At 42.0% G+C, this 15,964-nt stretch overlaps 1 protein-coding gene across 2 annotated transcripts in view; it reads right to left on the bottom strand.

The window, feature by feature from the left end:
• LOC139544025 (phosphofurin acidic cluster sorting protein 2-like) overlaps positions 1–15,964 on the bottom strand; it is a 104,785-nt gene that overhangs the window by 32,574 nt on the left and 56,247 nt on the right. For both annotated transcript variants that reach the window (XM_071350698.1, XM_071350707.1), the window contains exons 6-12: positions 15,466–15,557; positions 14,516–14,599; positions 11,346–11,405; positions 8,549–8,700; positions 7,992–8,085; positions 5,419–5,508; positions 1–47 (exon numbers count right to left, since the gene is read on the bottom strand). The exon at positions 1–47 is cut by the window's left edge and continues 105 nt beyond it. In XM_071350698.1, coding sequence (XP_071206799.1) covers positions 1–47; positions 5,419–5,508; positions 7,992–8,085; positions 8,549–8,700; positions 11,346–11,405; positions 14,516–14,599; positions 15,466–15,557 — 619 coding nt within the window. The remainder of the gene's footprint in view (positions 48–5,418; positions 5,509–7,991; positions 8,086–8,548; positions 8,701–11,345; positions 11,406–14,515; positions 14,600–15,465; positions 15,558–15,964) is intronic.

Raw genomic sequence — 15,964 nt, forward strand, 5'->3', positions numbered from 1 at the left:
GCCTCCCCTGGCCCTGTGCCAGCCCTAGTCTCCTCATCCTCCGCGTCCTGGACATAATGGGAGAAATATAGTTCAAAATATATACAGGAATGTAGAGTACATACTAGGGTATTTCACCCATTCTTTGGATTTCCATCCGCTGCACCGTGTTCCCGCTGGTTCATTACTCTCCCTAGAGATTAATTAACACTTTACTTAACAGTCCTTTTCCAGTTGGTATTGTCAGTGGGAATTCACTGACACCAGAGACACAAGTCACGAAGGTTCACCCTGTGCGAGTTGAGAACACCTGTTTTACAGGTAAACTCAATTATCTGCATCCCATACGGCACCCTATTCCATTTATAGTGCACTACTTTTGACCGGATCCCTACAGGCCCTAAATGAGTACACTACACAGGGAATATGGTGCCATTTTGGGGTGCAGCCATTGAGATCATTGTTTTCTCAATGGGATCATTCCCAAGAGGTAGCAACCAAACCAATACGTAACAGACCATGAAATGCACAAAGTACCTAGAAATCAGCTATTTCTGTGCAGGGTACCCGTTGTCGATGCATTTCAATGTGTTGTCATGGTGACCGTGAAAACACCACATAACGCCTGGCAGATGTCCGTGAACACATTCACATGAAGCTCAGTGTCTGCATGTAAGTATCATGTGTCAGTGTGTGCATGTAAGTATCATGAGTCAGTGTGTGGATGTGTGTGCATGTGTGTGCATGTAAGTATCATGTGTCAGTGTGTGAATGTAAGTATCAAGTGCATGTAAGTATCATGTGTCAGTGTGTGCATGTAAGTATCATGTATCAGAGTGTGTATATGTGTGCATGTGAGTATCATCTGTCAGTGTGTGGATGTGTGTGCATGTAAGTATCATCTGTCAGTGTGTGGATGTGTGCGCATGTAAGTATCATGTCTCAGTGTGTTGATGTAAGTATCCTGTGTCAGTGTGTGGATGTGCATGCACGTAAGTATCATGTGTCAGTATGTGCATGTAGGTATCATATGTCAGTGTGTGGATGTGTGTGCATGTAAGTATCATGCATCAGTGTGTGCATGTAAGTATCATGCATCAGTGTGTGCATGTATGTGCATGTAAGTATCATGTGTCAGTGCGTGGATGTGTGTGCATGTAAGTATCATGTGTCAGTGTGTGGATGTGTGTGCATGTAAGTATCATGTGTCAGTGTGTGGATGTGTGTGCATGTAAGTATCATGTGTCAGAGTGTGCATGTTAGTATCATGTGTCAGTTTGTGGATGTGTGTGCATGTAAGTATCATGTGTCAGTGTGTGGATGTGTGCACATGTAAGTATCATGCGTCAGTGTGTGCATGTAAGTATCATGTGTCAGTGTGTGGATGTCCATGCACGTAAGTATCATGTGTCAGTATGTGCATGTAATTATCATATGTCAGTGTGTGGATGTGTGTGCATGTAAGTATCATGCATCAGTGTGTGGATGTAAGTATCATGCATCAGTGTGTGGATGTGCATGCACGTAAGTATCATGTGTCAGTGTGTGGATGTGTGTGCATGTAAGTATCATGCATCAGTGTGTGCATGCATGTATGTGCATGTAAGTATCATGTGCCAGTATGTGCATGTAAGTATCATGTGTCAGTGTGTGCATGTAAATATAATGTGTCAGTGTGTGCATGTAAGTATCATGTGTCAGTGTGTGCATGTAAGTATCATGTGTCAGTGCGTGGATGTGTGTGCATGTAAGTATCATGTGTCAGTGTGCGGATGTGTGTGCATGTAAGTATCATGTGTCAGTGTGTGCATGTAAGTATCATGTGTCAGTGTGTGCATGTAAGTATCATGTGTCAGTGTGTGGATGTATGTGCATGTAAGTATCATGTGTCAGTGTTTGCATGTAAGTATCATATGTCAGTGTGTGGATGTGTGCATGTAAGTATCATCTGTCAGTGTGTGCATGTGCTTGCATGTAAGTATCATCTGTCAGTGTGTGGATGTGTGCGCATGTAAGTATCATGTCTCAGTGTGTTGATGTAAGTATCCTGTGTCAGTGTGTGGATGTGCATGCACGTAAGTATCATGTGTCAGTATGTGCATGTAAGTATCATATGTCAGTGCGTGGATGTGTGTGCATGTAAGTATCATATGTCAGTGTGTGGATGTGTGTGCATGTAAGTATCATGTGTCAGTGTGTGGATGTGTGTGCATGTAAGTATCATGCATCAGTGTGTGCATGCATGTATGTGCATGTAAGTATCATGTGCCAGTATGTGCATGTAAGTATCATGTGTCAGTGTGTGCATGTAAGTATCATGTGTCAGTGTGTGCATGTAAGTATCATGTGTCAGTGCGTGGATGTGTGTGCATGTAAGTATCATATGTCAGTGTGTGGAGGTGTGTGCATGTAAGTATCATGTGTCAGTGTGTGCATGTAAGTATCATGTGTCAGTGTGTGGATGTGTGTGCATGTAAGTTTCATGTGTCAGTGTGTGGATGTATGTCCATGTAAGTATCATGTGTCAGTGTTTGCATGTAAGTATCATATGTCAGTGTGTGGATGTGTGCATGTAAGTATCATCTGTCAGTGTGTGCATGTGTGTGCATGTAAGTATCATGTGTCAGTGTGTGGATGTGTGTGCATGTAAGTATCATGTGTCAGTGTGTGGAGGTGTGTGCATGTAAGTATCATGTGTCAGTGTGTGGATGTGTGTGCATGTAAGTATCATGTGTCAGTGTGTGGATGTGTGTGCATGTAAGTATCATGTGTCAGAGTGTGCATGCTAGTATCATGTGTCAGTTTGTGGATGTGTGTGCATGTAAGTATCATGTGTCAGTGTGTGGATGTGTGCACATGTAAGTATCATGCGCCAGTGTGTGCATGTAAGTATCATGTGTCAGTGTGTGGATGTGCATGCACGTAAGTATCATGTGTCAGTATGTGCATGTAATTATCATATGTCATTGTGTGGATGTGTGTGCATGTAAGTATCATGCATCAGTGTGTGGATGTAAGTATCATGTGTCAGTGTGTGGATGTGCATGCACGTAAGTATCATGTGTCAGTGTGTGGATGTGTGTGCATGTAAGTATCATGCATCAGTGTGTGCATGCATGTATGTGCATGTAAGTATCATGTGCCAGTATGTGCATGTAAGTATCATGTGTCAGTGTGTGCATGTAAGTATCATGTGTCAGTGTGTGCATGTAAGTATCATGTGTCAGTGCGTGGATGTGTGTGCATGTAAGTATCATATGTCAGTGTGTGGATGTGTGTGCATGTAAGTATCATGTGTCAGTGTGTGGATGTGTGTGCATGTAAGTATCATGCATCAGTGTGTGCATGCATGTATGTGCATGTAAGTATCATGTGCCAGTATGTGCATGTAAGTATCATGTGTCAGTGTGTGCATGTAAGTATCATGTGTCAGTGTGTGCATGTAAGTATCATGTGTCAGTGCGTGGATGTGTGTGCATGTAAGTATCATATGTCAGTGTGTGGAGGTGTGTGCATGTAAGTATCATGTGTCAGTGTGTGCATGTAAGTATCATGTGTCAGTGTGTGGATGTGTGTGCATGTAAGTTTCATGTGTCAGTGTGTGGATGTATGTGCATGTAAGTATCATGTGTCAGTGTTTGCATGTAAGTATCATATGTCAGTGTGTGGATGTGTGCATGTAAGTATCATCTGTCAGTGTGTGCATGTAAGTATCATGTGTCAGTGTGTGGATGTGTGTGCATGTAAGTATCATGTGTCAGTGTGTGGAGGTGTGTGCATGTAAGCATCATGTGTCAGTGTGTGGATGTGTGTGCATGTAAGTATCATGTGTCAGTGTGTGGATGTGTGTGCATGTAAGTATCATGTGTCGGTGTGTGGATGTATGTGCATGTAAGTATCATGTGTCAGTGTGTGCATGTAAGTATCATGTGTCAGTGTGTGGAGGTGTGTGCATGTAAGTATCATGTGTCAGTGTGTGGATGTGTGTACATGTAAGTATCATGTGTCAGTGTTTGCATGTAAGTATCATATGTCAGTGTGTGGATGTGTGCATGTAAGTATCATCTGTCAGTGTGTGCATGTAAGTATCATGTGTCAGTGTGTGGATGTGTGTGCATGTAAGTATCATGTGTCAGTGTGTGGAGGTGTGTGCATGTAAGTATCATGTGTCAGTGTGTGGATGTGTGTGCATGTAAGTATCATGTGTCAGTGTGTGGATGTGTGTGCATGTAAGTATCATGTGTCGGTGTGTGGATGTATGTGCATGTAAGTATCATGTGTCAGTGTGTGCATGTAAGTATCATGTGTCAGTGTGTGGAGGTGTGTGCATGTAAGTATCATGTGTCAGTGTGTGGATGTGTGTACATGTAAGTATCATGTGTTTGGTCACTGAAAATCCCATCCTTGGGCCCCAAACACAAGCCTCCTCAGAATCCCTCCTTCCCTCCCTCTCTAAAGAAATGCGTTGTCAGGTGCCCCTCGTTGCCGGGGTTCCCGGGGTGAACGATTGCAGAGGAGGCAACGGAGCGTGAGAGACAACGATGAAGAATAACAAACACTGCTCTTCTCACGGACCAATACATACGCTGACGCCCTCTCTACAGCCAGCTGGACCTGGGCCTCAGAGTGGTGTCGGTGTGTTTATACATAATGTGTGTGTATGTGTGTGTATGAGTGTGCTCGTGTGTATGTGTGTGTGTGTACACAATGTCTGTGTGTGTGCACGTACATGTATGCTTGTGTGCAATAATGGAGGTCTTTGTGATAACAGTGTAAATGTACTCTTGTTCGCATCAAACTGGTCGAGTGGAAGATAAACAGATGGGAGCTGATTTATGATAATGGACAAAACAGCAGTGCAGAGAGAGAGAGAAGAGAGAGAAGCGAGAGAAGCAAAAATGTTTAAGAACCCCGGATCTATTTCCCCCATGTCTACCGTATTTTGTTCTGTCTACATTTTAGGAATGTTTACTGACAATTGCTGTTTCCATCAGGCCTGTCTTGAGTTTTTTATCCGACAGGTACATTAGAAAAATGGTTTGATGGAAACATGGTTAGTCAGAAAGAGAAGGAATGGGGGAAAAAAGACAGGTAGAGAGAACGACAGACATCAAATGAGAGAACAGGAGCGAGTTGTGGCAAAGAGACAGGCAAAATCAGAGACAAAGTGGAAAGCAAGAGAGAAGTACTAGAAAGTCCTGAAACAGAGAGAGCAGCCCAACCACTGAGGAAGAGAGAACAGCAAAAGAGACAAAGAAAGAGAGAAAGAGACAAAATATGTTAAGCCTACAGGGATCCTCCAGAGGTTACCCGGTGTAGAGTAAAGTTGTCCCTAGACACTGATCTTGGGTCAGTTTAACCCCACTTATGGTTAAGGTCAGAATTGGGGGAAGGGAAGCTGATATTAGAGCTGTACCTAGGGGCAGCTTTCCCACTCACCCCCGCAGGAGACTCCAATCCGGCGCTGTCGTCTGTATACTTGGTCCCTATTAGGACTTTGGCCCTGTCCGGGGTCAGCAGATCTCCACCCTAAAAGGAGCAGAACACAGGACGCAGTTACCAAAACTGCCTGCTAGGGGACGCCCTTGAGCATATCCTAATTCCATGTCTCGAATATAGAAAAATAAATCACATGAACTCTGTTCACAGTGAGTTTTCATATGCGCCAGCTGGCAGCGAAATAGCTGACTACTAACCCGTAGGTGGCTGGCTACCCCCTTAGCTGGCTCCTTTTTCTTGACACAAGCTACATCAGACTTTCAGGAACACACTGTGTTCATGACATTTCTATCTGCGACATTCCACAAGTTTGCTTACCTAAAGCTGGAATCCTTAATGGTGAAACTGTCACATTTCTTTGTGATATTACAACAACAAAGAAGTTACTGCAAACAAAGAACACTCTTTTCTTCCCCTATGACATCATTGCATGTGCAATAGAACAGTAAAATATGTACTGCCATTTTTTTTTTACCCATGTCTCGCGACGCTCCTCACCGCTTCGTCGACAAAACAAAAACAATAAGAATGGCGGTGGGTCAGACAGTGGAACTGTTTCCCCTACTGCGGAATCCGTCTTTAACGTGCGCAAGGGTCAAACTCTGAAATGCCTTTATTGATACTTTGTGCTCACATATTTGATGAGACAATCAATGTTCTAGCTAGAATAGATCCATATTTTGTGGCAATGTTTGACTCGCTTGAATTAACGACAGTTCCTCCTCAGTACAAATCATTCCTGCAGGGCTTAGGACACCGTGCACGCAGAATCAATCTGGCCTTACTCAATGTCTGACACTCACACTAAGAAACCACCCACACAGTTACAAAGTGTCTGGTGCAGTACACAGTACTACCATACATACAATTCCAAGAATATCCAGGAATAACCATCTAAAATGCCTGGCATATGGATGCCACATATAATTTACTATTTAAAGGGTATAGCTACAAATGTACCTAATCTAAAATACCTGGCATATGGATGTCAAAAAGAATGTAATATTTATAGGGATAGTTCACCCAAGATACAAATGTACCTAAACTAAAATGCCTGGCATATATATGGACGCCACAAATCATTACTATTTAAAGGGATAGTTCATCCTTCGAAATACCTGGGGCTTCATTTATCAATCACGTGTAGCCACAAATCCGTGTGTAAACCATGCGTGAGATCATTTCCACACAAAGTGTGAGATTTATTTGCTTGAGAGTGTGTACATTTATGCACAGCCATGACAATGCGTACGCACAGTGCCAAGTGGTAGAAAAAGGGAACTGCTTGTCAAGCATAGAATTGGGAAAATACACTGAGTGTACAAAACATTCAAACGCATGCCATTCTGGTGCACATTAAAGTGCTATCCCAATGGGCACTTTTCAGCGGGAGCTTGCTGATCGGTATCTCACATCCCTGGAAGAGCCAATGTTTCGGACGCAATCATCAGCAAAACGAACTGTAACATACCATTTCCACACACCATCGCGCAACAGGTTGAAGTCGAGAGGGGTTTCTTTGCCATCAATGGGTTCCCAAATACGAACGGAGCAATAGAGGGCGCCCACGTCGCACCGCCCCAAAACGAGTTCAACTAGGTGAACAGAAAAGGGCTTCCACTCTTAATGTGCAGGCGATAGGTTGTGTGACGCGTAGAAAATGCGGCTGAATGGCGTGGCCTGGTGGAACCCACGACTCGTTCATTCTGCAGAACAGCAACGTTGGTCTATACGCCTACAGGAGGGAGCTGTTGAGGATGGATGGCTTACTGGTGACTGTTGCCCACTCATTTGAAGTATATTTGCCATTGTTAAAGCAACTTGAATTGTCCTCTTTTTGTAGCTATGTTTTTATTTTTTCTGAGCAAATTAAATAAAACCTTTTGGTTGTACTCTATTTCCGTCGTATTTCCGGCATTAAAGGGATAATTTTGCTCATATATGGTTAATTTGGGGGTGTTTTGAAACGCAAATAGCCAAGGTCGTGCACAAGCACCGAGGCTGAGAACATTTGGTATTTATCAACGGTTATCTCCTACCGGTGTGTGTATGACGCTCGTAGGATTGTTTGATTTTCGATTTTTAGGAATAGTTTCTATGCAATATTGATAAGTGATGCCCCTGGCATATATATGGATGTCACGAATCACTACTATTTAAAGGGATAGTTCATCCAAGCTACAAATGTTCCTCATCTTATAGATGGCTAAATAGAGATAAACCTGGAGATCTAAATAGACAATGGATCTGGATAGTCAGCAACCTACCCATGTTTGCATAGCTTCAGAGCATTTGAGCGTTGTTGGGTTAAAAAAAACAATGGGAGCGGTAGGACACGTGTTAGCATTAGCATGCTAATCCAAATTATATTTAAAAGATAGTCCAGCAGAGTAACAAACAAAAACATTTGTGTGTGTGTGTGTTAGTGTGTGTGGCGTGGGATTGTTGTGACCTTACGCTCCAATGGCAACAAAGAGGAGTGAGTGTGTGTGTGAGCGTGTGTGTTTTCTTACGATGCAGGCCAGGTCCCTGGCCTGGCTCTTCTGACTGTGCAGACTCCCAATCTCAGTCTGGGAGCTCGAATGGGACATTCCCTCAAAGAAGGGCCTGGGTGACAACCACATAAAAAACACATTTGAAAATTTCAGAAAAAATACATACTTGAGAGACTGTGCTGAGGTGGGTAGTAGTGACACTAACTTGTGTACACATTTGGGTGATGTTTACATACTAGTCATTCAGCTGCAGTTGTTTCTCACGTTTCTCCCCTGCAGCGACTTTCTTTTCTCTCTCTTTTGATTTGATGTACAGTAACAATGCACAAATAAACTCCCTTTAACACTGAGGAAAATATGAGTCTTCACTTTGACTAAAGTGTGAACATTATATGGGGCCCTGTTTGAGTTTAGCTGTACTCACAACATTTTGTGCGGCCATATTTGAGTGTAGGTGTACTGGCGACATGATGTGGGGCCCTACTTGAGTTTGGGTTTATCTGTATTTGGGACATTTTGTGGGGCCTTACTTTAGTTAAGGTGTACAGCACTGATAACATTTTGCAGAACCTTACTTGAGTTTGGGTTTGGGTGTGCTGAGGACACTCTCGTTGTCCTCCATCTCAGGGCCGCTGTCACTCTGGTTGTAAACCTCCAGACTATCATAGAGCAGGTCCAGATCCTCCTCCACCTCCTGGGTCTGGTCCACTGGGTCCGAGTCCAGAACCTAGCAACAACAAATGGACGGTGAAATAATCAGTCAATCTTTTATCCATCCATCCATCCATCCATCCATCAACCAATAAAATCACTTCCAAAGAGCAAGTAATAGCACACTGGCAAGGAATAACTCCTTTGGCTGATGGAGTTGAAAGTTCAGAGTAGCATTGGTAACTCAGAAAATAGCTGTATACATACACCACCAGTTTATTAAATACACCACCCTGTTTACGAAAATGGTTCGCTCCTACAGACAGTGGCAATAGCTTGCTATATAAATCAGGCAGACAGGCATCCAGTTACTGTTCCATTGAATGTTAGAATGGGCAAAACGAGTGACCTAAGCGACTTTGAGCGTGGTATGATCTTCGGTGCCAGGCGTGCCGGTTCCAGTAACTCAGAAACGGCCGGCCTCCTTGGTTTTTCACGCACAAGTGAAAGAGAATCACGCGACAAACAAATAACATCCAGTTAGCGGCAGTCATGTGGGCGAAAACAGCTCGTTGATGAGAGAGGTCGAAGGAGAACGGCAAGAATCATGCAAGCTAAGAGGCGGGCCACAAACAGGCAAATAACGGCGCAGTACAACAGTGGTGTGCAGAACGGCATCTTGGAACGCACAATTTATGGGTCCTTGTCACGGATGGGCTATTGCAGCAGACGACCTCACCGGGTTCCAGTCCTATCAGTTAAAAACAAGAAGAAGCGGCTCCAGTGGGCATGCGATCACCAACACTGAACAATTGAGGAGTGGAAAAACATTGCCTGGTCTGATGAATCCCAGTTCCTGTTGCATCATGCTGATGGCAGAGTCAGGATTTGGCATAAGCAGCATGAGTCCATGGCCCCATCCTGCCTAGTGTCAACGGTACAGGCTGGTGGCGGTGGTGTAATGGTGTGGGGAATGTTTTCCTAGCATAGGTTAGGTCCTTTGATACCAACTGATCAATGTCTAAACTCTACACCTTGTAGAATCCATGCCACAAAGAATTCAGGATGTTCTCGAGGCAAACAGGGGTTCGTCCCGGTACTAGATGGGTGTACCTAATAAACTGGCCACTGAGTTTATATATCTTTAGCCATATTGCTATTGTAACAACATGATGAATATATTTTCTCTACAATAGCAATTTGTTTTCTTTGGAAACATGACAGGTCTCAAAGGAGGAAATTGGTATTTTTCCATATTTCCCTTTAGAATTGACAAACAGCTGGCGTTATTTGGAATACTGTAGTTAGACTTATGAAGCTATTGTAATGGAATATGCATACAGAACGCATATAACATAGATAATGTTCTTTCAACTAGGAGAGTATTTATATTATTTGTCAATTAGTTCTGAAATGACTTGGAGCACATAATAAAATTGATTTATTTTAGAGGCGCAAAACATTTTAATTAATTTCCACAGGCCATACATTACCGACTTGGTTGTCTCTGGGCCTTTTATGAATCATTACCGACTGAGATGAAACCAATTAAAAATATCGAAACATCAATTAAAAACTCACTGCTAAGCGATAATAAATCAGTGTTCTGTTGTATATCTTGAATTTAGTTTTTGTTGCAGGAAGAATAATTAATTTCCCCTCATATTCTCACTAGCTGAATATCTCAATTTATTTTGACTCAAATGACGCTCATAGGTTGTGATTGGCTTTTACAAACGAACCCAACGTCTGGATTGGTGCAGTAATAAACTAGTGCTGCCAATCAAGGGGTCCCACACCCCTGCTACTCTCATCAGTTCCAAGTGAAGTGACACTCAATGAGTAATTTACAAGTATGTAATTATGATTCAATATATTGGCAGGTGCTGAAGCACAACTTTGGGTTAGGGAAGACGAACAATGTGAAACACTGGCTCTAATGGACAATACTTTTTCAATCGTTTTCAATTATTTATATATTCCGACGACAGGATGCATGACAAAGCTGTGACCGGGTTCAACCAATTGTTCCATAGAATGTCCTGTCAGTAAAATAGGTGTGTTGATCCAATCCTGCACATAACCAACCATTAATGAACCCAGCCAGCCCTGTACACGTTGAACCATGGGTTGTGTCCCAAATGGCACCCTACTCCCTACATAGTGAGAGATGGGCCCTGGTCTAAAGTAGTGCACTATACAGGGAATAAGGTGCAATTTGGGACATACAAATGATACTACAGTTGCCTTTCCTACTTAGGTCACTTCCTGCTTGAAGGAGAGGTAATATCGTTAAGGAGTTAGGTAATAAAGGAGAGCGGCGCTCTCAGAGCGAGACTGGTAGACAGTGAGCGAGGTTAGGTTAAAGAGACTACAGTGGGCCTACAGTAGCAAAAGCGCTTAAATCAATTAGATTGATCTGTAAACAGAAAGGGTCAAAGACAATACGCTCGATATATCTGGGACTTCATTAACAGATTGCATGGTATAATGGTATAGTTTTCTGGTTGGTAGAACCTTTTCATAAAATGGTTCTTTGAGGGTTCTTCGTTGGGTGAAAGGGTTCTACCCGAAAACAAGAAAGGGTCCTCCTACAGGGACAGATGAAGAACACTTTATGAACCTTGTAGCATTCTACAAAAACATTGAAGCAGCGGCAGATGAATCCCTTGCAGCGTGTTATTCATATAAAACAGAACAGTTGAAGCGTGCAGTACTAACCTCATCCGTCACTTTGAATCTCTTCAACAGGGCCACAAACTTCTGTTTGAAATTGGGTTGCTGTAAAATGGGAGTGAGAGAGAGGGTGGAGGAGAGGGAGGGAGAGGAAGAGAGAGTTTGGTGTCAACAAGAGTACACCAAGAACTTGTCAGAATGATCATTTTTAGTAGGATCCCCATTTGCTGACGCCATGACGTAAGCTAATCTTTCAGAGACGTCAGTGTAACCAACAAAGCTGTCTTCAAACTCATGTGATGACAGCTCTATAATACTGAGAGCTCAATAAATCACAGTGAAGTTAACACAATAGACTTCTGAGTCTAGTCTTCACCGCCAAATGTTATTACGCTCCGGAGTGAAGTTTCCCATAGGTAAAGATCTAGGAAAAGCTTCCCCTTCTCCAATCCTAACAATATTCATTCATTGGGAAAAAGCTCAACTGACCCAAAATCAATGTCTAGGGGCAATTTCACCCTAGTCCCATTAATATGCTTATCTGAAGAGTGCCAGCATCTGAAGAGCACTAGGATGCGCCATTAAAAGTCAGTTAAGGTTCACACGGCTTAGTGGCTTCGACCTCGGTGACCTTATGTGAGCATTATTCACTGAATCACCAAAGGCACATTAGGTCATTGGAGAGAGCCAGACATGTCATTATTAACAACATCAAGGATTATTGATTGAAGCAAATACCCGGGCCTAGGGAAAAGTATTTGTTAAAGTGTGCGTTTATTTGTGATTTATGTTTGTGTGTGTATGTCTGTGTGTGTTACCAGCTCCCATGTGTTGGGTCTCAGTTTGTGCGTGTTGGTGCCTGCCTAATTTGTATCCTTAGTTGGTGTTTTAGTCTGCGTCATCTACACAGTGTTTTGGTCTAAAAGTGGAGGTTGAACTCATTTCAGGACAACTCTCCTGTCACTACTGCTTAGATAAGGATTTGGGAGACAGGAGACATCTTCTGTGCCATCCCTGAAGAGGACAAGACTGAGAAGCAGACCTAACACAGACACACGTTAAAGAGATTACGGTGGACTCTTGATGACTGCACCCATTTGCACTGGCTTGGAACATTCGAGACAGCACACACTAAACCTGAGCATAAAGTTATCAGGAGCAAGGAATTGGGACCGAAAAACTGTATTGCATTTAAATGTAGTTTGTACTTACAGTGCCTTCCGAAAGTATTCGCAACCCTTGACTTTTTCCACATTTTGTTGAGTTACAAATTGGGATTAAAATGGATTTAATGGTCTTTTTTTCTTTTTGACGATCTACACAAAATATTTGGTAATATTAAAGATTCATTTTTTAAAGATTAATGAAAAATATTACACTAATATATATTGATAAAATAATTAGAATCACCTTTGGTAGCGATTACATCTGTGAGTATTTTTGGGTAAACCTCGAAGAGCTTTACACACTTAGATTGTACAATATTTGCCCATTATTATTTTTTAAACCCTTCAAGCTCTGACAAGATGTTTTTTGGTAATTGACAGCCATTTTCAAGTCTTGCCATAGATTTTCATGCCGATTTAAGTCAAAACTGTAACTAGGCCACTCAGGAACATTTAATGTCGTATTGGTAAGCAACTCCAATGTATATTTGGCCTTGAGTTTCAGGTTATTGACCTGCTGAAAGGTGAATTTATCTCCCAGTGTCTGTTGGAAAGCAGACTGAACCAGGTTGTCCTCTAGGATTTTGCCTGTGCTTAGCTCTAATCCATTTATTTTTATCTCCCGAAAAAATGTGGTTCTTGCTGATGACAAGCATATCCATAACATACCCATAAGAGTGGTACTCAGTGATATATTGTGTTGGATATGCCCAAAACATAATGCATTGTACATAATGCATTGTATTCAAGACAAAAATGTAATTTATTTGCCACATTTTTTGCAAACAGGATGCATGTTTTGGAATATTTTGATTCTGTACAGACTTCCTTCTTTTCACTCTGTCATTTAGGTTAGTGTTGTAGAGTAACTACAATGTTGTTCATCCATCTTCAGTTTTCTCCTATCACAGCCATTAAACTCTGTAACTGTTTTAAAGCCACCATTGGCCTCATGGTGAAATCCCTGAGTGGTTTCTTTACTCTCCGGCAACTGAGTTAGGAAGGACGCATGTATCTTTGTAGTGACTGGGTGTATTGATACACCATCCAAAGCATAATTAATAACTTCACCATGCTCAAAGGGATATATATATATATTTTTATCCATCTACCAACAGGTGCCCTTTTTTGCGAGGCATGGGAATTTCTCCCTTGTCTTTGTTGTTGAATCTGTGCTTGAAATTCACTACTCGACTGAGGGACCTTACAGATAATTGTGTGGGTTACAGATATATATTTTTAAATATATATATTTTTAATATAACCTTTATTTAACTAGGCAAGTCAGTGAAGAACAAATTCTTATTTACAATGACGGCCTACCAAAAGGCAAAAGGCCTCTTGTTCAGGGGCAGAATGACAGATTTTTACCTTGTCAGCTCGGGGATTCAATATAGCAACCTTTCGGTTACTAGCCCAACGCTCTAACCACTAGGCTACCTGCCACCTCAGATATGGGGGTAATCATTCAAAAATGATATTAACCACTATTATTGCACACAGAGTGAGTCCATGCAACTTATGTGACTTGTTAAGCACATCTTTACTCCTGAACATATTTAGGCTTGCCATAACAAAGGGATTGAATACTTACTGACTGAAGACATTTCAGCTTTACATTTTTGTAAACGTTTCTAAAAACAAAATTTCACTTGTTGTGTGTAGATCAGTGGCACAAAATCTCAATTGAATAGATTTTAATTTCAGGCTGTAACAACAAAATGTGGGAAAAGTCAAGGGGTGTGAATACTTTCTGAAGGGCACTCAAAAGGATTCGACAGTGCTGTTCTAAGTGAGTCAACATGCATAGTATGAAAAAGCATGGTATGAAAAACACATCATCATTGAAAACAATCCCCTTCCAAGAGTTTGTACCTGCAGACCCTGCCATCACATGGACAGGTGCTGTACCTCAGGGCTCTATGCTGGGACTGTTCTCATTCTCTCTGCACTAAAATAAACTTACAAGCTCAGCTTGATGTGTATTTGAATTAATTTATCCAACCACATTGTAAAGTTGTTGATATAGGGAGGCCCCCCCATCCTTACCCTTGTCATGGATGTTGTTCGAATCATTTTCCTCCGGTTTTTCTTTGGCTTCCTTTGTACATCATCATCCTCGTAGTACAGGTCCTATGAAAGAGAGTTTTGTGTCTTAAAGATCAGTGTTTTACAACCCATGGGAATGTACCTTTTTGTTCCAGCCCAGCACTAACACACCTGCGCATCAAGATGAGTTGAATCAGGTGTGTTAATGCTGGGCTAGAACAATAAAGTGCAGCACTGTGAGCTATAGATTGAGAAACACTAGGCCAATGACATTTTGGTCTATAACTACAACTAGAACCCAGGATAAATAGTATTCAGGGACTTACTGTATTGGTATTGCCGTGGAAATTCTTACACAGGGACACTCAAAGTCAATCTTAAATTAATCATTGTTTATTGTCAGCGCACTGGAGAGGTTCCAACCAACTCAATGCGCCATAGTAAACATGTCAATCAGGAGCTCTGCCTGGGCAGACCCAGCAGTTGTCTTATATACGGCTATACACAGACAAGTTATATTTGCATGATTTAGCATAATTAATTCATCATTACCGTTTTGTTTCATTCATGTGACCAACCAATACTGTATCATAACATGTGACAGACGAACACCTCACGAGGCTTCTCCTCTCTAAGCTGAGACCTTGAAAATGAGATATCTTGCGTTTGTTCTCAAAACAAGGTCTGGGCGTACTGCCAAATTGCAGCTACTGATAAGTGAGGATTTGTACAGTCAGCCACTTGCATGAGCACAGAAATTGGTTATTAGAACAGCACATGAATAGTAGACAGAAGTTTAGTTCAAAGAAAAGCACAAACATAGAAAGTCCCTTACATTCCATCCTCTTACACTACGACAGTATACAGTGTGTATTTTTGGGTGTCCATTACAGGTAATTAGAGCTGGAGATCTTCCCAAACAGCAAAGTGTAAGATGTGCTGTGTCTCACCACTGGTTGAACAGCATCGTCGCTAGCTTCCTGCTCCGAAGAGTAGCTGTCGTCGTCATCCTCTGAGTAATTATCCATATCCGGGGAGCGATCTGGAGTCAAAGACAAGAACAAAAGTTGCATGTCAATTCTCCATTCACTCACTGGGAAACTCTGGAGAATTTAGCATTGATTTTAAATGTCTATGTTCCGTTGCTCCACTCAAAGGCTCTGAGCTAAAAGGAAGAGGTCAAGTAAGTAAATGCCTCTAATGTCACTCCATACTTCCTCAAGGACGGGAAAATAGAATGAATGAATGAGTTCAGTAACATTTTTCAAAAGATTTCATATAGCTTGCTGGGCATCTGGATAATATTGCATCCTTGACAGATGATTTTATTTTGGGGTGCGGGCCATCAGTTTCACAGTGAATTCCTTTACATTAGTGCAGCTGACATCTGTATCGTTTACTCAGCGTCCATGTTGGCTCTGGGAGCACGAGGATCCTGAGGGAGCATCA

This window comes from Salvelinus alpinus, chromosome 2 (genome assembly GCF_045679555.1).
Source record: "Salvelinus alpinus chromosome 2, SLU_Salpinus.1, whole genome shotgun sequence".
Lineage (NCBI taxonomy): Eukaryota > Metazoa > Chordata > Actinopteri > Salmoniformes > Salmonidae > Salvelinus > Salvelinus alpinus.